This window comes from Eschrichtius robustus, chromosome X, assembly GCF_028021215.1.
Source record: "Eschrichtius robustus isolate mEscRob2 chromosome X, mEscRob2.pri, whole genome shotgun sequence".
In the NCBI taxonomy this organism is placed as follows: domain Eukaryota; kingdom Metazoa; phylum Chordata; class Mammalia; order Artiodactyla; family Eschrichtiidae; genus Eschrichtius; species Eschrichtius robustus.
Window position 1 is genome coordinate 73213058 of NC_090845.1, and position 23763 is coordinate 73236820.

The 23763-nt window shown below is 33.4% G+C and overlaps 1 protein-coding gene across 1 annotated transcript in view; it reads right to left on the reverse strand.

The window, feature by feature from the left end:
* Positions 1–23763, reverse strand: part of HDX (highly divergent homeobox) — a 158163-nt gene that overhangs the window by 117792 nt on the left and 16608 nt on the right. The window contains exons 2-3 of the mRNA XM_068533594.1: positions 15259–15405; positions 8922–10040 (exon numbers count right to left, since the gene is read on the reverse strand). Of these exons, the coding sequence (XP_068389695.1) occupies positions 8922–10040; positions 15259–15405 (1266 nt within the window). The remainder of the gene's footprint in view (positions 1–8921; positions 10041–15258; positions 15406–23763) is intronic.

A 23763-nucleotide genomic window follows, 5' to 3' on the forward strand; every position in this document is an offset into this window, starting at 1 on the left:
TATGGAAGCTACCTAAGTGCCCATCAATAGATGATTGTATAAAGAGAAATCTGATACACACACACACACACACACACACACACACACACACTGGAATATTACTCAGACATAAAAAAGAATGAAATCTTGCCATCTGTGACATGGATGGACCTAGAGAACATTATGCTAAGTGAAATAAGTCAGACAGAGAAAGACAAATATCACATGATTTCACTTATATGTGGAATCTAAAAAACAAAACAAATGAACAAACATAACAAAACAGAAACAGAGCCATAGAGACAGAGAACAAACAAGTGGTTGCTGGGGGGGGTGGGGAATGAGTGAAATAGGTGAGAGTTAAGAGGTACAAACTTCCAGTTGCAAAATAAATGAGTCATGGGGAAGAAATGTTCAGCTTGGGGAATATAGTCAATAATAATGTAATATCTTTGTATGGTGACATGGTAACTAGACTTATCATGGTGATCATTTTGTAATGTATGGAAATATCAACTCACTATGTTTTATACTTGGAACTCACATAGTGTTGTAGGTCAATTATACTTCAACAAACAAATAAACAAGCTCATAGAAAGAGATCAAATTTGTGGTTACCAGAGTCAGGGAAGGGGAGAAGGAGAATTGGATGAAGGTGGTCAAAAAGGTGCCAACTTCCACTTATAAGATAAATAAGAACTATGGATATAATGTACAACATGATTAATATAATTAATACTGCTGTATGCTATATATGAAAGTTGTTAAGAGAATAAATCCTGAGTTCTCATCACAAGGAAAAACACTTTGTTCTTTTATTTTTTTAAATCTGTGGCTATATGATATGATGGTAATCATTTCATGATGTATGTAAGTCAAAGCATTAAGCTGTACACATTAAAACTTATATGGTGCTGTATGTCAATTGTATCTCAATAAAACTGGAAGAAAAAAAAGCTACAGTAATCAAAACAGTGTGGCACTGGCATAAAAACAGATGCATAGACCAATGGAGCAGAATCAAAAGCTCAGAAATGAACCAATCCATATATGTTCAACTAATATTTAACTATGAAGCCAAGATCACTCAGTGGAGAAAAGACAATCTCTTCAATAAATGGTGCTGGGAAAACTGGATATTCACATGCAAAAGAATGAAACTAGACCACTATCTTACATCACTCACAAAAATTAAGTGAGAATGGATTAAGGACTTAAATATAAGACTAGAAACCATAAGACCCCTAGAAGAAAACAGAAGAACAATCTCCTTAACATGGATCTTGGCAATGATTTTTTTGTATATGACACCTAAAGCACAAGCAGCAAAATCAAAAATAGACAAGTGGAACTACATCAGACTAAAAAGCTTCTGCACAGCCAAAGAAATGATTGATAAAATGTAAGGACAATCTATGGAATTAGAAAAAATATTTGCAAACCATGTATCTGGTTAGGGGTTAATATCCAAAATATATAAAAAATTCATGCAACTCAATAGCAAAAAACAAATAATCCAATTTAATAATCCAATTAAAATATCAATAGATATTTTACAAAGAAGATAAATGAATAGCCAGCAGGTATATGGAATGTGCTCAGCATCACTAATCAAAAGGTAAATGCAAATTAATTTCACAATGAGATATCACTTCATGCTTGTTATAATGCCTATCATCAAAAAGACAAGAGATTAAAAATGCTGTCAAAGATGTGGATAAAAGCGAAAACTTGCACACTGTTGGTAGGATTGTAAATTGGTACTGGCACTAAGCAAAACAGTATTAAGGATCCTCAGTAATTTAAAAATAAAACTACCATATAATCAAGCAATTTCACTTCTGGGAATATATCTAATGGAAATGAAAACACTAACTTGAAAAGATATTTGCACCCTCATATTCATAGCATTATTTACAATAGCCAAGACATGGAAACAACCTAAGTGCCCATCAACAGATTAATGGATAAAGAAGTTGTGAAATATATATAGAATTGAATATTATTCAGCCATAAAAAGAATGAAATCCTGCCATTGGCAGTAACATGAATGGACCTCAAGGGCATTATGCTACATGAAATAAGTCAGACAGAGGAGGACAATTAGTTGTATGATCTCATATGTGGGATCTAAAACAAACGAACAGACAAAATAAATCAGCCTCATAGAAAAGGAGATCTGATTTGCAGTTCCCAGAGGCAGGGAGTGGGGGAGTGGGAATTGGATGAAGGTGATCAAAAGGTACAAAGTTCCACTTATAAGATAAATAAGTACTAAGGATATAATGTACAGTGTCATGACTATAGTTAACACTGCTGCTGTATGGTATATTTGAAAGTTGTTGAGAAAGTAGTTCCTAAGAGTTCTCATCACAAGGAAAGAAAGATTATTTTCTTTTTCTTTTTTAAAAATATACATTAGATAATGGATGTTAACTAAACTTATTGCTTAGTAATAATTTCACAATATATGTAAATGAAATCATTATGCTGAACACTTTAAATTTACATAGTACTGTATGTCAATTATATCTTAGTAAAACTGAAAAAAGATATGCAAAATAGATACCAAAAAAAGAAAATGAAAAGAAAAAAATTAATGTAATACTCCATATTAATATAAAAATAAATGGAAAAATGCACATGAATATACCTCTTTAGATGCAGAAATAGCATTTGACAAAAATCCAACACATTTTCATGATGAAAGCATTCTAAACCAGGAATAAAAGGGGTCTTTTATTCTTTATCATCCTGATAAAGACCATCTACAAAAACACCACAGGTAACACCATATTTAATTGTGAGACACTGAATTTTTTCCATTTAAGATTAAGAAGAAGAGAAAGATGTCTTACCACCTCTACTTAGCATTGGATTGGAGGTTCTAGCAATTAGTTAAGAAAAAGAAAATGCAGTAAGTTTTTACACAAGTAAAACTATTTGTGCTTGTAGATGGCATGACTTTACATAAATAAAACCCTAAGAAATCCACTAGTGTCTAATATAGCTAATAGATTAGTTCAGTACTTTTTCAGGATACAAGATCAATGTACAAAAATCAATGAACAATCCAACAATTAAATTAAGAAAGAAAGTCCATTTAAAATAACGTTAAAAGTTATATACTTATATATAAATTTAACAAAATAAGTGCAAGACAACTGAAAAGTACAACACATTATTAAAAGAAATTAAAGAAGATCTAATAAGTGGAAAGGCATACCATGTTCATGGATCAGAAGACACAGTATTATTGATATGGCAATACCCCCCAAATTGATCTACAGATCGAATATGATCTCTATCAAAATTCCATCTGTTGTTTTTGCAGAAATTGATAAGCTGATCTTAAAATTCATATGCAAATTTAAGGGACCTAGAATAGTTAAAATAATTTAGATAAAATAGTAGACATTTGGAGGACTCACACTTCACAATTTCAAAACTTACTACAAAGGTACAGTAATACAAACAGTGTTGTATCAGCATAAGAAGAAACATATATATCAATACAATAGAACTGAGAGTCCAGAAATAAACTCTTCCATATGATTAATTGATTTAGAGAAGGATGACAAGACCATTCAATGGGGTAAGTATAATCTTTTAAACAAATGATGATGGGACAGCTGGATATTTATATGCAAAATAATCAAGGTGAACTCCTACCTCATATCATACACAAAAACAAGCTCAAAACAGCTGAAACGCCTACATATAAGAGATACAAGTATAAAATTCTTAGAAGAAAACATATGAGTCAGTCTTTGTTATCTTGGCTTAGATAATAGGTTCTTAGATACAGCACCAAAAGCACAAGTAATGACAGAAAAAAATAGATAAATTGGACTTCATCAAAATTTTAAAAATTGTGTTTAAACAATACCCTCAAGAAAGTGAAAAGGAAGCATGTGGAGTGAGAGAAAATATTTGCTAGTTATATATCTGATAAGGACTAGTATAGAGAATATGAAGATCTAAACACAACTCAAAGAACAATTTACAAAATGGCCAAATTCTCTGAATAGACATTTCTCCAAATAAGATATTTGAATGGCCAATAAGCACATGAAAAGGGAGTTAACATTGTTAGCTGTTAGGGAAATGCAAATCAAGATCTCCCTGAGATATTTCCCACCCATGATACTGGCTATAATCAAATGACTGACATGACAAGTGTTGGTCAGGATGTGGAGAAATTAGAATTCTTTTACATTGATGGTTGGATTGTAAAGTGACACAACCACTTTGGAAAAAATTTTGGCATTTCCTCAAAACTTTAAGCATAGAATTACAATATGAACTAGAAATGCACTCCTAGATATATAACCAAGAGATACGAAAACATATTTCCACACAGAAATTTGTATATGAATGTTCATAGCAGCACTATTCATAATAGACAAAATGTAAACAACTCAAATGTCCCTCAACTAATGAATGGATAAACAATTTATGCTATATATACACAATGGAATATCATAGAGCAATGTAAAAGAATGAAGTGCTGATATATACTATAGCATGGACCTTGAAAACGTTATGCTAACTGAAAGAAGCCAGTCATAAAAAACCATTATATCGGGGCTTCCCTGGTGGCGCAGTGGTTGAGAGTCTGCCTGCCAATGCAGGGAACACGGGTTCGGGCCCTGGTCTGGGAGGATCCCACATGCCGCGGAGCGGCTGGGCCCGTGAGCCACAATTGCTGAGCCTGCGTGTCTGGAGCCTGTGCTCTGCAGCAGGAGAGGCCGCGGTAGTGAGAGGCCCGCGCACCGCGATGAAGAGTGGCCCCCGCTTGCCACAGCTGGAGAGGGTCCTCGCACGGAAATGAAGACCCAACACAGCCATAAATAAATAAATAAAATAAATAAATAAAGCATGACACAAATTAAGCAATGTGAATACCATCAAGCTTTAAAAAAAAATGAAATAACGAATAACTACTCTTAAAAAAAAACATTATATCGTATTATTCCACTTATAATAATATTCAGAATAGGTAAATCCATAGAGAAAGATTAACGGTTGTCTAGTATTGCGATGGGGGATTTGTTGTGCTAATCAGTATATAGTTTATTTTTGAAGTAGCAAAATGTTCTAAAATTCGATTGTGGTACTGCTTGAACAGAGCTGTGACTATATTAAAAAATATTTAATTGTACACTTCTGATGTGTGACTGCTGTATTATGTGAATTATATCTTAATAAAGTCATTTAAAAATGATCCATGCTAACTACACCTATTCAACACAGATTACTATTGCTTTTTTAAAGTTGACTATTTACCTGAGAGTTATTTTAGCAAAGTCAATCTTACTGGCCCTCACTTTCCTCAGGTCAAAATACCATTTTTATTGGTTTAGAATGTCATGATGTTTAAAGTTTTTACAACTATTAAATATCCATGTTTATTTAAAAAATGAACTCAAGCACACAAATACTGAATAAATTTGGAGGGTACTACCAAAGTACTTCCACTGGTGGGGGATACATTGTACTTATTTAGTAGCTTTTAAAGAAAGCTCAAAGTGCTCTACGTCTATTAACTTCTAAGTTCTTAAGAAGCTCACAAGAGTTGGGAATGCAGTTAATTTTTAAGTAACAATAATAATTACAACAAAATCCTGAATGTATAGCACTTGTTTTCCAAAATACCTCAATATCTTCACATAGATTATCATCAATTATTAATCTGTAATCAACACAGCACTCAAGATGGACTGACATAGACATAATATGAAAAGTGAAAGGCACTTTGGAGACCAATACAGTTGCAATCTAGCTCCAAAAGAGTGAGGTCAGCCCATAGAGTTTTTGAAATAGAACTGGGCTATAGTACCCTGGTATAGTTACCTCCTGACAGTTTCCTTATCATCACTTCAACTCTTAATATGGTATTGCAAAGTGACTCCAAAACAGAGCCGATTTCAACTCTTTAGCATCCTCATGGATTTCCTCAGTTTGTACTCAGTCACCTATATAGCTTGGAACTAGACTATACTCTAGGAATAGGACCTCGGCTTGAAGATACCTGGTACAACAGAGAGAAGAGGCAGATATCTCTGTTATATTATAGTCCCAGGGTCAGAAACTAAAGAGAATTGCTTGCTTGCTTATAGTTTCATAGCTAGAAAGTTGACAAGATGGTCATAGGTTTTATTTTTCTAAGTCCAGATCTACTAATAATATAGCTTGGTAATAGAGTGTCATCAAAATCTTGGAGGATAACTACCATGGACTGAAAGTTTGGGTCACAGCTGAATTCATATGTTGAAACCTAATCCCCAATGTAATGGCAATTGGAGGTGGGGCTTTTGGGAGGTGATTAGGTTGTGAGAACGGAGCCCTCATGAATGGGATTAGTGTCCTTACAAAAGAGACCCCAGAGGGCTCCCTTACTACTTCTGACACATGATGACTCAGTGAGAAGATAGCCGTCTATGAATTAGGAAGCAGGCACTCACCAGATACTAAATCGGCCAGCACCTTGATCTTGGGCTTCCCAGACTCTAGAACTGTGAGAAATAAATGTTTGTTGGGTTTTAAGTCACCCAGTCTATGATATTTTTGTAATAGAAGCCCAAATGGACTAAAACATTAGTCTTCATGGACTACACTTCCCCAGGCTACCTTGGTTCCCTAAAATCTCTACTAATTAAAATAAGGGTGGGGCATGAAACTAATATAATATTGTGTCAACTATACTTCAATTTAAAAATATATAAATAAAAACAAACAAAAAAGAAAGGTGGGGCAAAGTGATGCCCAAGAGTTCTATGCAAAGACTCTCTACCATACTGTCTCAGGTCAAGTTGGAGGAGGTCTGTTATAGTATAAATAGAAATATATGGGCTTTTAATACATAGATTATGGTGAGGTTGAAAGCTGATCACCAATTTTCTTTCAGCCAGCACTACAGCTATTTCTTCCTCAATCACACTGTGATAACTGTGGGCTATGGAATATTTTACTTGAAATGGAATGTAAAGAAGACCTGGACTAGCAGAGTTTCATTAACTTTCCAACTATGATGTCATAAGTACAAGAAAGTTTATGTGCCAGGGAATGTATAAGGAGGCTTGCACAGATTGTGTCATTTCATGTATAGCATTCCTGTGAAGTATATATTATTAAGTGCATTATACAAATTAGGAAACTGTTACCCAGAGAGGTTATGACACTTGCCTGAGGTCACACAAGTAGAAAGTAGCAGAGCCTAGATTTGAATCCAGGTCTGTCTGGCTCTGAGCCCATGTTCTAAATTATGTCAGATTGTCTTTCTTTAAAGAGATTACTTTTCCAAAAAATATTGCTAAGTTTTATTCCATTTAAAAGGTTCTTTTATATAAAATAAATTTAATTTCTTTAAAAGTTCTGTCAGGAAAAAAGATAAAGACTGTAAAAAGGTCTTTTTTTTAGGCTAAATTATCCTTTAGGGAGCAATCGGTTTATGAAAAATTAAAACTTAAACTTTGCACTCTCAAGCCTCCAAATATTCCAATAAAGTTGAAATTGTTAGGCTGCATGGTAAAGCAGAAAAAAAACCCACATGATATATTTCTGAGTTGTAATCCTGGTTCTGTCATGTATTGGCTGTATGATTCTAGACAAGATATTAAAACATGGATAAAATGCTTATATGACCAGATTGCCATGAAGATTAAATGAGATCAGGTATATAAATTTACTGATGGTGCCTAGTACATGCAAGACCCTCAACAAATCATAAATGTTATTATTATTACAATTATTAGGAACAACACCGCTGAAGGGGTAAAAAGTACAAAAGAGGTGAATGAAAAGGGGCATTGGGGAGGATCTTAAAGGTATGGTTCAATGTTACTTTAAGCATGATTTAAGAAAGAGCAAACACAGAAAAATGAAAAGATCCCTAATAAGAAATGTCTACTAATGATGATGATGGAGTACTCTTCTGTTAGAGATAGGTGCCAGAGGGATACTTCCTATACTCTGTTATTGCTTTTCATTTTGTAGCAGGGAGCTATAAGATAAAAGGAGTCAAGAGAAGTTGGTTCCTTATATTGGTTGATAATAGCCTGGAAGCATTTTAAATACAGATAACAAATACTGTGGTTGAACAAATTAAAGAGTCTAGCTAGCAGCAAGAAAAAATGGCAAACATTCCTGCTTTGCTATTCAAATTCTCTAAAGCAGACTTTTTCAGACAGAAGATCTATGGCCTTAAGAGATATTCTGAGGTAGGTTTATACCTCACTGTTGAGATTATTTGAAGCATATCTAAACAACTGAATATGTGAAACAGTAAAGAAATAATGCTTATTTTTTGCACAGGTTTAAAATTGCTTTAATTCTTACTTTGAATGTGTCTCTTCCCTCTAAACATTTTTAAAAAGACAATTTGATTAATGTTGCACTTAATGTTTTAATAAAACATTTACTTTTAGAAAAAAACAGCTGGCTGAGTTACTGCAGGCTCTGACTTCTCAACCATTGTCACCTAGAGAAATGATTGACTTGCCTGACTATGTACCCGGGGAAAACACCACTCATCTAGTGACATCTTCCCAAACTGCAAGTAAAAGTCATAACAGGAATAATCTATGTTCAAGAGGATGAGTCTAGCCAATTCAGTCCTATTTTAGTGATGGGAAATGCCATGCTTCCCATAAGGCTATTATTTCCTGAACAAAATCATTTGAAATGTCAGGAGACAGTTGCCATGTTATAAAAATTATTATATTCCATGAAAAAAAGGACTCACCATTTTTAAACGTGACAAAGAAAGCACAAGATTCTTTAAAGAGTTGACCCCAAACCACTATTTAGAAGCAAACAAATCAAAGTACTTCAAAATATGAGTTAAGTGACCCAGATCTCAAGTCTAATTGATTACCAACACAATTTTTTACACCAAACAAACTTTTATAAAACCTTTATAAAATAAACATACACATTACCTGGTAATTGTTTTGGTTTTGTGATAACCTCAATTGGTTTGATGATGCAAAATGTGAAGAAAAATTACTCCGTGATGGATTTGTATTACTGTACATTGTAGTAGATGCTGTATGTAATGAGGTCCGTGGTGTCAAATTGTATTCTCTGTTTTGATACAGTACATTGTCTGACAAGTCTCTAATATTCACCATTTGTGAATTTGGCATATTTCTTCCTGGTCCGGGCAAAACTGTACTTTGGTTCTCAGCTCGAAGGGAACTGCCACTTTCATAAAATCTTGAGTAGCTTGGTATCTGTGCTCCCATCAATGCCAACTCTTCCTCTCTGGCATACTCATCATCAGCATCTCCAGTCTCCATTGCAATGGACAAACAAATTCCTTCTGTTGAACTAGGAGGCTTCTGTGGGGCATTTCCTCCCAGAATTCTTTGGGGGTAATCACTAACTGCCAATGAAAATACTTCACGGATTTCCAAGTTTTGTGTTCTGCAGTAAGGGTCTCTAATAGGTGGCTTTTGCCCGCATAAGTTTTGTGATGCTAGACCCGTGTGTTCAGGCTTATATGATCTTTGAATTCCGACTGGTTCAATTTTGCAAGGTTGGTGGCACACAGATGGCTTTTGTGGTACCGTCAACTCAGAGGCTTGCATTGAAGAGCTTCCATAGTGTTTCTTTGTGTGATTGTATACAGAGTTTCCAGCATTTAGCACACTTGTCTGTCTTGACAAAATAATTGTTTTTTCACCTAAGAGCAGAGAGGCATTTTTACAGTGTGCTACTTGTCTTTGAACAGGAATGTGCAACTGAAACTCAGTATCATTTTTACTGGCTGTTTTCTGACTAGGGATTTTATGTGCTTCTGTAATTTGTGTATTTGTATGTTTGGTTGTCCCTTGCCTACTTGATGAACTGGCTGGACTGTATATACCAGTTACAATGACATCATTATTGGGCAATGTCCAAGAAGACTGTTGGCTTGCGGGTGGAGCAATATTAACCACATTTCTGACTGTAACGTCTGGAGCTGCCAAAGGAGTACCAGAAACAGTTCCTGTTGTTGCTGCTCCTGATTCAGAATTCTTACTACTCATTTTTCTTCTCTTATTGCCAACCCACGTCTGGAAGGATAAAAAAATGATATTATGGAAAATTTCTTAACCAAAAAACAAGAAAAAACAATTTCTATGTGATAAATTATATTCTCATTTGTCATAAAGTCAAGGCCTATACAAATTTAAAAGAAAAAAATATACAATAAAAGAAAAAGTAACTAAAGTATAAGGTCAGAGATAATCAGGGACCAACACATAATAAATATCTAGGAACTTTGATAGAAGAATTATATTATTGTTCTTCTTCTCCTCAAAACCCATCCAATTAATATGTAGCAAGAACCCTAAAATGTTTATATCCCTTGACCTAGTATATTCATTTCTGGGAATTTATCCTAAAAGTAATCCTAGATGTATACAAAGTTTATATGCAAAGATGTTCATCATATTTATGTATAATAGTGAAAAATTGGAAACATACTAGAGGTAGGATGTTTAATGACATTGGAAAATGCTCATAGTATTGTTAAAGAAATATACACTAAGAATCTTCAGATTTAACAACTTCTATGAATATATCATAACTTGGTTAATTTAATATTGCTAGATATTTAGATTACTTTTAGAAATATTCACTATTATAAACCATATAGCAATACACTTCATTGTGCATGCATCTTTGTACTATTGGTCCATTAGAATGCCATCTTTAGAAGGAAAATTGCTGGGTTTTTTGATATTTTCAAACTACCCTCCAATGTATAAGAGTTCTGGTTTCCCCACACCCTCAACAACACTTTGCATTATCTTTTTGTAGTCTCTACTAGCTCAGGAATTAAGAAAAGGTATATAATTGCTGTTTTGATTTGAGTTTCTATGGTTACTATATTACTTTGATAGAGTTGCTTACTGATTACCTCTACTAATTTTTATATTAGGGTATTTGTCATTTTTAATTGATTTATAAGAGCAATTTCCTACTAGAGGTAGCAGCACTTTGTCACAAGTTGCAAATATTTTTCCCAGTTTGTCATTAATTTGTGGTAGTTATTTTCTTCTTTATGTGTTTCTCGATTTACCAAATCTTATACAGTGAATATGTATTACTTTTATAAACCAAAAATTAATAAAAATAATACCAGTGGTAGGCATTTAGAATTTGATTATAAAATATGTACTTTTATATAAGTAATTTATTATAATAATCTTAGTATTATTACACTGAATCATGATTCTTCTTAAAATATACACTAAGAAATATTATGTTCCATAAAATGATTAGTAAACTTTATAATTATTTCAAAATACATACCATATTATAAACTACCAAAACACATTAATCTATTAAGAATTTCAAAAAATAAATAATTGAAAACATTAAATGAACTAGCCTTGCACAAACACGGTGCAGAGTGTATTCGGTTAATTTTGTGTGATGTGATTTTGAAAACCACATAAATTATCCAATTTTCAATGTATATTTATATTATATACAACATTAAATGTTGTAATACTATAAATAAAAGCTAACATGTATTGAATCCCCATTATGTGTTTTCATATATATTAGCTCCTTTGCTAGGTATTATTTTCTAATTGTATAAATGAAGAAACTGAGATTCAGAAATATTAACTAGCTTGTGGAAAGATATCCTGTCAGCTACTGGCAGAGCAAGGAATCAAAATCAATTTAACTTGACCTCAAAGAACATTCTCCTTCCACTATGGTGAGAAACTCCTGAAATGGAGTTGGCCATTTCTGTTGGCCATTTTACTTTTATAATTAGTACTTATCTAATAAAATGTTCCAGAAACTGAGATGCTCCATTTTGCTTCACATGAGGCTGTGGGAATTTAAAACTCACTCTTATTTAGCTTTACTAAACAGCAGAGGTGAGAATTATAAGCAGAGAGACAAATGAATATAAATGTCACAAGAGAAGGAGGCAGGGGAGAAAAACTAAAAGGTTCTAAAGTATATACTCGAGAGCAATATTTAAAAAGAAATGTTATGTGGCTGCTTCCCACTAGCTGGATATATGTATATGTGTAGCTGATTCACTTTGTTATAAAGCAGAAGCTAACACACCAATGTAAAGCAATTATACTCCAATAAAGATGTTTAAAAAAAAAAAAGAAATGTTTGGGGATATATATAATTTCAATTTATGGTTCAAAAAGGTGAATATTACAGATATTCAAAATAAGTCACTGTGTTATGGCTTTTCAAATAACAATATGCAAAGGAAGCATGATGCATTTGTTTGTAATTTCAACATTTTAAAACTTTCAATGGGAAGGCATAGTGAATTGGTAAAATTTAAACTCAAGATCTACTACATCTGGAGGGCAACTCTGGGCAAGATTTCTAAGAAAAGAAACAACCTACCATGTTCGCATCACAATACCTACCTTAACACAGGAATTTTAAGTGATCTTAGTGCACTGCAAATTTATGGCTTACTTTCATAGTTTTATAGTTCATATATATAGTTACTTACATAGTTTACTAGATATCTATATCATGTACTCATAAAAAGGTAAAATGCAATAGAATATCACATGAATATGAAACTCAGCTATCTAACAACTTCACTTGTGCAGAATGCAGCCAATATAGATGTCACAAGTCCCATGTACTTTACTGAAAAGACAACACTTGATCTTAAAACACACTTTATCTTATTTTACACATAATTTTACCAAACCTGGTATCTTAATCTACAGTAAATTAGAAATAACAAAACAGGAGGGGGCTTTGGTAATAGTCATTGCTGTTGAAAGCAACTTGATAGCACCAAAACTAAGAATGTTCATTAAATATTACTCACTAAAAAGGAGAAGAAAGGAAAAATAAAAGAGAGTTGTTGTGAGAAATCATTAAATGGTCTGGGGTTCTTTAGTAAAGGAGAAAGTCACTCCATATACCTTACCATGTTGTAAGCATTATTATTTTATAGCACAGTACAATAATTGATTTCCATAGTAAAACTCTGAGTCAAAAAGTAAAGGTTCAGTTATTTTCAATAGTCTCTATTGAAGTAAAGTAGGAAAGTATATAGTTAAGAAATATTTTTTATTAAAATGTTGAAAATAAAGAAAATTCATTACCTAAGGGATACCAGTAACTGAATTAAATTTTACTAAAAGTCATTCAGTTACAGAATCCAAAATTTACCAATGCCTATAGGATATAAATTTCTCATTCCAAGTGTTTCATTGGTGAGAGAGAAAAAAATGGGTCAATCAAATTGATATGATGAGCATTTGGGGTTTGGAACTAATAAAGAAAGGCAATAAATTTGGGTCACCAATCCTTGGTGTCCATTAAATTCTTTTTCAGTCCTTTTTTAGAAAGCCAATGTCTCCAAACTTTTCCTTTTTCTATACCTCCTTTTTGTTTTCCTGTTCCTTTACCCCACTATATATATATATATTGCATGGATGTTTTAACCTTTTAAGTTCTTTTTACATTGGGATCAAGTTCTTAGTACAGTGGGATTTTAGTTCTTTTGAGAAAAAAACACAATAAATACTATATTAAAATAATAAAGGAAGATCTCTTTGAAGTAGAACATGTAGACCTAGCAAAATATTAGGCTCAAATACTATATTAAAAATAATAAAGGAAGGTCTCTTTCAAGTAGAACATATAGACCTAGCAGAATATCAGGGGCAGGGGAGGTTGTGGAATAATGGGTCTATAAACAACTCCCATCTCCTCTGGCTGGAAAAGCCGCCAAAATTGTGTTGAAATTTAGATTAGAAAGACTGAATTTCTGCAGAATTTACACTCTCCTAGAACAGAGAGAATGAATCTGTTTTACACCATTCCTTATAACTTACATAACATTTTACTTGTAAGCTTACGTTCTAGAAAGTTTATTTCTTTCATTTCCATTACTTGTTACAGATTTCACACCATTTGGAGCAAGATATAAACCTTTGTATTTCAACACTCTCAATATTCAAGTACAATCAAGTAAATTATTAGGGGGAAGATTGCAATAGCAAATTGTAAATATGAAAGGTCACAGTCCACAAAGCAGCTGCCTAAGAAGACTTTTCATTTTAAAGTAATGGTAAAATAAGAGAGAAGAAAAGAAAGAAGTTATTGCAGAAAAAAAATGAGTTTGTACTTATAAAATGGAAAGCTCATCAACTTGAAATATTACACATTTTAAAATAATTTTTCTAAGGCAATTAATTTTTTTCTCAAGGTTTTACTAAAGGTATTGCAAATAGGGAATTTAGAGCTATCAACAGGAGATATTTCTAGTTCTTACAAAAATCTGAGTATGATGGTTGATCTCAGCAAACAAAAAACAGATATCCTGGATATTTCCCTCCTAGAACTGGTGGCATAATTCCCTATTTGAAGGTGAATATATCTTTCAGTCTTTAAAAAATAGATTTTCCAAAGAATTCTTCTTATCAAGAGATTTTTATCTTTGGGGTCTTTAAAAGTTCTTCCAACAGAAAAATAAACTTAAACAGAAGTCCTTTCTCTTAACAAATTAGCCTAATGATGGGAAAGCTGTTAATCTTTGAATCCCTAAGGTTTCGCTCCAGGGGGATTTGTAACACGTTCAAGCAATCATGAAAGGACCTATGCACTCACTATGAAATCTGTGACTACTTTTGTTAGGTTTATCTCTTGCCTCCTCTCTATCACCTTCTCACTGCCTTTCCCAAATGTGTAGCAGCTCTGATTTTTACAGCTGAATAACAAGGGTTGTGATAAAGGAAATTTTCCTCCCTAGGGATTTCTTGTCCCTTACTTGCTAACCCATTAAAATGCATACATTTTACTTAGAAGGAGGAAGAGATATTCATAAAAAGGATAGGTTTTCCTAAAAAGACAACAATACTAAATTCATAAATGCCTGCTGAAAAAAATTTAAACACAACAAGAAAATATGCTAACTCCCTTGGTAAATGCCTGTTTTACTAATATCAGTTTGGAGGGTTATATCTAGATAAATTCTAGGTGTAAACCAAGCATGAGATCAGCAACTAATCCTAAAGGTACTTATTAGTTCAAAGGACTGGGATTTTTAAAAGATATACTTAAAATGCAAAAGTTTTAGTGCTTTCAAGGTACTTATAGAAAAAAGTACATACTAAATGATTAGCTATTTATTAAAAAATAGTAATTTTATACCAGGGAAATGAAGCTGTTTATAGTTAGTGACTTCACACCCTGATAGTTTTTCTCACATTAATCAATTATGACTTGTAATACAAAGCTATAAATTCAAGAGTTTAAGACCTCAATACTTACCCTGACTACACTGAAGTCCAGCTTAGTCTCCTGTGCACACTGTAATATGAGCTGAAAGCAATTTTTACTTTGATTTGTCATTCCATTTTCATAATAACGCTGTAAAATCCTTTGTTGTTCTACAGTAAATACAGAACGTAGATTCATCTAAAAATAAAAGAAGATACTCTGAAAATTTGAATAAAAATTGGGTTTGTGTAGAATTTGCACGTTTTTGTTTTTTGATACAATTTCAATGATTTCAAGCTGCAAGATTTCTTTAAGTGAAATAATCCCAGTAATGGGCAATAATTTGTGTGCTAAAGGGAGACAGGTTCTCAATGAATATTATGCATAATGCGAACCCTTATTGAATTTGTTCAGAAAAAGTATCAACTTTAAAGACAAACAAAAAAAAAAAAAGCGGAAAGCCCTTGTCTGGTTAGTGTCAGTGCTTGGAGAAAAAAAGCTTCTTTCACCGAAATAAATATTTATGGCTAGTAAAGCCAGAGATTGTGGTATGGTAGTAGCCATAGGTGGTCAGTTATCAACAGGGACACTCACTGTTCTTTGTCAAGCAAGGCATCTGGCATATGTCTTACAGCCAAAAGATGTGCTCTGAAACAAAAGGGTGCGTTTACTTTTTTTCTTTTTCTGGGATAAAGGGGTTCATTTTATATATTAAGTCAAAATCTCTCTTTAAAGCTTTAAAATAAACAGGAAGCTTTAGTGACTGAAAATGTATTTGCTTTAGGCAACACTAACCAAAATAATTATTTTTAATAGCTGTAGTATATAAATCAAAATTAAAAATCATGTATAGTTTACTAAAAATATACCAAGTACTTTTAATCGACAACATCATAATTAGACAAGAGAAATTTTTTAAAACACATTGCTCTTCTTGCCAATAGGCAAGATGTCTAATATTAAGGGAAAACAACTCTGTGAATCTCACAAATAAGAAGCAGGTCAAACTCTTCATAAAGGAGATGGATTCTAGTAGTGCATTTTATAAAGAAGAACACATAATTAGATAAAGGCAATTTCAGGTTCCTCTTAAAAGCTGTCGCACTAAAATTGTTATTCCTAAAAGCTGACAGAAAGAAAACCCTTTTCAAGGAATGAATCTCTTCAAAATTAGGAAAACAGTGACAACTAAAACAATATAAGCCAAACCAAACAGAAATCATTCTAGTATACTGGGTATGGAAACAACTAAGTACATTGACATGGAAATAAAAAATAATTTCCACTTTTTGAATATTTTGAACAATAAAGCAGTTTCATGAAGAAATTAAAGACAGTCACATAGGCACCCAGTGAAATCTGTACACGACTTGTTTTCTTGACCATGCAAACGTTTTCCTATATAATGTTAAGAGATCTGATGAGAGAAAATCACATGTGAGAGAGGGCAGGAACTTTCAGAAACAAATACCTCCACTTTATGAAGGGGATCTCATTCAAGTACAACAATGTGGAAATGTAACCTCTTATCTGCAAACTGAATAAATTTTCAAGGATGTTTGGGCCAGAGGGTAGGGACAATATTCATCAAAGCAATATTACTATCATGTTTTCCAGTTTTCAGAGCAATTTGGGGTTCATTTTCCTAAGTGGTTCAGCTACAGTCAGGAGAGGAGCCAGAAGATGAAGGTCAAATACCTGAAATACCTCAGCTGTTGTGGATTAAGAAGCAAGGTATTGGTATTCCAGTACTTTGGAATGAGATCTGAGGAGTGTGGTAAATTTCAATTCACTAATGCATAATACGGGTAATGGCTCTGATTCTTCTCTGTAGGGCTGTAACTACCATAAAAAAGCCTAGAGTACAAGATATGGCTGATCCCCAAGCGTATCACTATATCTGCTTTATGTAGGAATGGTTTCCTATTGGCTGGCTACAACTGTTGCTCCAGTATGATATGAATCTTAAAAAGCATGGCAGATTAGTTACCTTGGTCTATGGAGTGGCAAGTTATTGAATGACTGCACAGCCAAAGTTCTTAATCGTTTGCACAAAAATCAGGAAAAAAAAGTTGTAAAAACTTTCATTTTAAAAGTTGGGTTGTTATTTATGTGGAAGATAAAATGACAATCCATTGGATTCACAGAAATTGAGGTCTACTGTATTGGGGTAGGGAAGGTAACTAACTGAACTAGGAGATTAAATATTGAAATAACAAGTCATTTAGCTTTACCTCATGATTTCCTAGTCTAATTCTCTTTGCATTGTACTACCCACTGAGCACATGCCAGCCCACAAGGAATAAGACAACCTGTGTCCTACTCTCAACTCCACTGGAGACTATTTGGTAAATCACTTAATTTCTATGAGCATTCATTTCCTAGTTTGTAAAATTCTGGATTATATGACTTGTTTTACTTACCAGTCTGGATTGTTAAAAATAATTTAAGATATGTGAACTCATTTTTCTTAAATTTTTTTTCAGCCGTACCCCGCGGCTTGTGGGATCTTAGTTCCCCAACCAGGGATGGAACCTGTGCCCCCTGCAGTGGAAGCATGGGGTCCTAACCACTGGACTGCCAGGGAATTCTCATTTTTCTAAAATTTTAAAGCATGTTATAGCTGTAACATATTTATATTTTTGAGGATAACTAGGCCCTTCAGTTTATCTATCATATTCAGATATGGAATTTCTTAGGTTGCTCTCAGCTTTAGGATTTGGTGTTTTAATGAAGACCCTGAGCCATTGGCAAAAGATTAAATTATGCTCAATATGTTCTATTCAAACAAGCAGAGCAATGAGTGAAATATTTTAGATGTACTGCTTTGGAAATACTTGAAAAATACAGCTTTGAGGAATGAAATAGCTAAAATATAGCTAAGGCTCTATTTTTACATTGGAATATTTCAGATAAATTCCTATGTAACACTGTCCTTATATATCTGATATCGTACTTAAAACCAGCTCTAATAATGCCCTAATAATGTTTTAAATGGCTAAATCATTTGAAAAGTACCAAAAAATTTTACTCATTAAGGACTCATTCTTGGAAAACCTGGTTTTAAAAATGGAATGAGTCCATAAAATCATCACCAATTCAAATAGAATACATTCTTGCCAACACTAAAAATTTCAATTTTGGGTAAGCCATCAACTTTTTTGTTCGTTTGTTTACAAAGAGTTGAGTTTAGGTTAATATAATACCTTGGATATCTTTATCTTGGCCAACATGTCTCTATTAACATTGTCCTTTTAATTCATTATTATTATTCGCTTTTAAATTTACATACAGTAAAAATCACTATTTTTCATGTATGGTTTTATGCGTTAAAACAAACGTATATAGTCATGAAACCACCATCACAATTAAGGTACAGAACAGTTCTATCATTCTGAAAAAAACCTTTATGCTGCTTATTTATAATCAATCTCTCTAGCCACCCAGCCCCTGACAATCCCTATTCTGTTCCTATTATTTTGCTTTTATAGAATGCTATATAAACAGAATAATACAGTATGTATTTGAGATTCATCTGTGTTGTCTGTATCAGTAATTTGCTCCCTTTTCTTGCAGAGTAGCATTCCATTGTAAGAATATACCACAGTTTATCCATTCATCCATTGAAGGACATGTGGGCTGTTTTAAGTTCTTAGCTATTATGAATAAAACTGTTAAAAACATTTGTGTGCAGGTTTCTGTCTGCAAATAAGTTTCCATTTCTCTTGAGTAAATACCTAGGAGTTGGACTGCTGGGTCCTATGGTAAATGTATACTTAACTTTATAAGTTAAATATAAACCCTTTTCAAAAGTGGCTGTACAGGGCCTTCCCTGGTGGCGCAGTGGTTGAGAATCTGCCTGCTAATGCAGGGGACACGGGTTCGAGCCCTGGTCTGGGAAGATCCCACATGCCGCAGAGCAACTAGGCACGTGAGCCACAGCTACTGAGCCTGCGCGTCTGGAGCCTGTGCTCCGCAACAAGAGAGGCCACGATTGTGAGAGGCCCGCGCACCGTGATGAAGAGTGGCTCCCGCTTGACGCAACTAGAGGAAGACCCAACACAGCCAAAAATAAATAAATAAATAAATAAAATTAAAAAACAAAACAAAACAAAAAAAACCCATCTTATCCTAGTCCCAATTCAGGCTGCTTTTATACAATCTTGTGGGAAAAAGGGGCAATGATCTTTCTGGCTACTTCCCACTGAACAGGGGTGATGAGGGGGTAATTGTGAAATGAAATTGATCAGTTTTGAAAAAAAAAAAGTGGCTGTACAAATTTGCTTTTGCACCAACATTCTATGAAAGTTTCAGTTCTTTCACTTCCTTACCAGAATTATTATCATATATTTCTAAAAAATTAGTCATTTTAATAGTTGTGTAATTGTGTATTATCATTGTGGTTTTAATTTGTATTTCCCTAGTGATAATGATATTGAGCATCTTTTGCTATTCTTATTTGTCATTCATACATCTTCTCTGTAGAAGTGCCCAAATATTTTGCAAGTTTTTAAATTGGATTGTTTGTTTCTTATTATTTAACTTTTAGGGTTCATTACACATTCTGGATACAAGTCCTTTAAGAGAAATATGATTTTCAAATATTTTCTCCTCGCTTGTGTCTTGTTTTTATTTTATTAACAGTGCATTTCACAGAGCAGTTTTTAATTTTGATGAAGCTCAATTTATCACTGCTCTCTGGTTTTATGGATTGTGCTTTTAGTGCCATACCTTAGAAATCTTTGTCTAGCATAAGGTCACAGAAACTTTTTCCTATGTTTTCTTTTAGTAGCTTTATATTTTTGCATTTCACATTTTAGTTTAGGATACATTTGGAGTTGATTTTTGTGTAAGGTGTGAAGTACAGGTCGAAGTTTTGTGGGGTTTTTTGCATATGGATATCCAATTGTTCCAGTACCATTAATTGAAAAAAACTTTTTATTGAATTGCTTTTTCATCTTTGTTAAGAATCACTTGACCATATATGTGTGGCTCTTTTTCTGGACACTCTTTTCTGTTCCATTGACCTATGTGTCAATTCTTTCATTAAAACCACACTGTCTTAACTACTGGAGCTTTATCATGGCTGTTGAATCAGGAAGTGTGAGTCTTCTAATACTGTACTTTTAAAAATGAATTTAGCTATCCTACATCCTTTACATTCTCATATGAAATTTAGAATCAGATTGTTGGTACCAACAAAAAATTCTGCTGGGATTGGATTGAATCTATAGATCAGTTTAGGGACAATTGCTGTGTCTTCCAAATCATGAATATGATATACTTCACTCTAATTATTTAGATCTTGTTTGATTTCTTTCCTCAGAGTTTTATAGTTTTCAGTATACAGATTCAGTACATAGTCTGTTAAATTTATACCTGTGTATTTCTTATATGTGTATGGTTTTTTTGAAGGGGGAGGGGGCTATTGTAAATGGTATTTTTAAAATCATGGTTACTATAGTTTAAAATAATGTAGTGTACATTTGAAATTTGCTAAGAGAGTAGATCTTACGTGTTCTCACTACACCAAAAAGAAATAGAACTATGTGAGGTGATGGATATCACATATGCCTTACCTTGATTGTATTAATCATTTCATAATACATATATATATATATCAAACCATCACATTGTACACCTTAAATATATACAATTTTCATTTGTAAATTATACCTCAATAGAGCTAGAAATTTTAAAAAATTCCAATTGTTCATTGCTAGGATATCAACATATAATTTATTTTGGCATATTAACTTTGCTAAATTCATTTATTGGTTCCAGCAGCTTTTTTGTTGATTGTCTGGTATTTTCTAAACAATTATGTTATCCACAGAGAAAGGCTTGTTTCTTCTTTTCCAATACATTTGCCTTTTCTTTCTTTTTTTTTTTTAAACATCATTATTGGAGTGTAATTGCTTTACAATGGTGTGTTAGTTTCTGCTGTATAACAAAGTGAATCAGCTATACATATACATATATCCCCATATCTCCTCCCTCTTGCATCTCCCTCCCACCCTCCCTATCCCACCCCTCGAGGTGGTCACAAATCACTGAGCTGATCTCCCTGTGCTATGTGGCTGCTTCCCACTAGCTATCTATTTTACATTTGGTAGTGTATATATGTCCATGACACTCTCTCACTTCGTCCCAGCTTACCCTTCCCCCTCCCCGTATCCTCAAGTCCATCCTCTAGTAGGTCTGTGTCTTTATTCCCATCTTACCCCTAGGTTCTTCATGACCTTTTTTTTTTTCTTCTTAGATTCCACATATATGTGTTAGCATATGGTATTTGTTTTTCTCTTTCTGACTTACTTCACTCTGTATGACAGACTCTAGGTCCATCCACCTCACTACAAATAACTCAATTTCGTTTCTTTATATGGCTGACTAATATTCCATTGTATATATGTGCCACATCTTCTTTATCCATTCATCTGTTGATGGACACTTAGGTTGCTTCCATGTGCTGGCTATTGTAAATAGAACTGCAATGAACATTGTGGTGCATGACTCTTTGAATTATGGTTTTCTCAGGGTATATGCCCAGTAGTGGGATTGCTGGGTCGTATGGTAGTTCTATTTTTAGTTTTTTAAGGAACCTCCATACTGTTCTCCATAGTGGCTGTATCAATTTACATTCCCACCAACAGTGCAAGAGGGTTCCCTTTTCTCCACACCCTCTCCAGAAGTTACTGTTTGTAGATTTTTTGATGATGGCCATTCTGACTGGTGTGAGGTGATACCTCATTGTAGTTTTGAGTTACATTTCTCTAATGATTAGTGATGTTGAGCATCCTTTCATGTGTTTGTTGGCAATCTGTACATCTTCTTTGGAAAAATGTCTATTTAGGTCTTCTGCCCATTTTTGGATTGGGTTGATTGTTTTCTTGATACTGAGCTGCATGAGCTGCTTGTAAATTTTGGAGATTAATCCTCTGTCAGCTGCTTCATTTGCAAATATTTTCTCCCATTCTGAGGGTTGTCTTTTCGGCTTGTTTATGTTTTCCTTTGCTGTGCAAAAGCTTTTAAGTTTCATTACATCCCATTTGTTTATTTTTGTTTTTATTTCCATTTCTCTAGGAGGTGGGTCAAAAAGGATCTGTGTCTGGCCTTACATTTACATCTTTAATCCATTTTGAGTTTATTTTTGTGTATGGTGTTAGGGAGTGTTCTACTTTCATTCTTTGACATGCAGCTGTCCAGTTTTCCCAGCACCACTTATTGAAGAGGCTGTCTTTTCTCTGTTTTATATTCTTGCCTCCTTTATCAAAAATAAGGTGACCATATTTGCATGGGTTTATCTCTGGGCTTTCTATCCTGTCCCATTAATCTATATTTCTGTAGGTACTGGTCTTTTATTTCTTTATTGCACTGTCTAAGACCTATAGTATAATGTTTCAATCAGAGCTGTGAGAGTGGACATTTGTTCCTCGTTCTCAATTTTAGAAGAAAAGCGTTCAGTCTTTCACCATTGAGTGTTATGTCAGCTGTAGGTTTTTCACATGCTTTACAAGTTTAAGGAAGTTTCCTTTTATTTCTATTAAACTGATAGTTTTTATTATTACTATTACTATCATCATTATAATGAATGGATATTGAATTTTGTAAAATGCTTTTTGCTGCATGTATTGAGATAATTGTACAGATTTTTTTCTTTAACCTTTTGATATGGTAAATTATGTTGGTTGATTTTCAAGTGTTGAATGAGTATTCTGTTCCTGGAATAAACCCCAGTTGGTGGTGATGTATTATTTTTTTATATCTTTATTTCATTTGGAAATATATTGTTGAAAATTTTTGAGTCTGCATTCATGAGGATGTTTGTGATTTTTTCTTGTATTGTATTTGGTTTGGTACAGGCAATGAGTTAGGAAGTGTTCCTTCTACTTGTATACTCTAGAAGAGTTTACATAGAATTATTATTTTTTCATTAAATCTTTGTTAGAAATCACCAATGAAGCCATCTGAGCATGGAATTTTCTTTGTTGGAAAGTTTTAAGCTATGCATTACATTTCTATATTATTCGGATAATCTATTTCTTCTTGAGTGAGTTTGGGCAGTTCGTGTCTTTCAAAGAATTGGTCCATTTTATCAAAGTTGCTGAATTTAAAGGTGTAAAGTTTCTTATATACTATTCCTTTATCATCCATTTACTATTCATAGGGTCTATTGTGATGTATTTTTCCTTCTTGATACTGGCAATTTGTTTCTTTTGTCTTGGTCAGTTGACAAGAGGCTTATCACTTTTATTGATCTTCTGAAATAATTAGCTTTTGGTTTCATTGACTTTTGTCTATTGTTTTTCTGTCTTCATTTACATTGACTCCTGCTCTTATCATTATTATTCCCTTCATTCTGCTTATTTGTACTTAATTTGCTCTTCTTTTTTCTAGTTTCTTAAGGTGGGAACTTAGATTATTGATCTTTGACCTTCTTTTCTAAATATAAGCAATTAATGCTATAAATTTACTTCTAAGTACTGCTTTGGCTGCATTCTACAAATTTTGATAGGTTGGATTTTTTAACAGCCTTATTGAGGTATATCTGAGGTG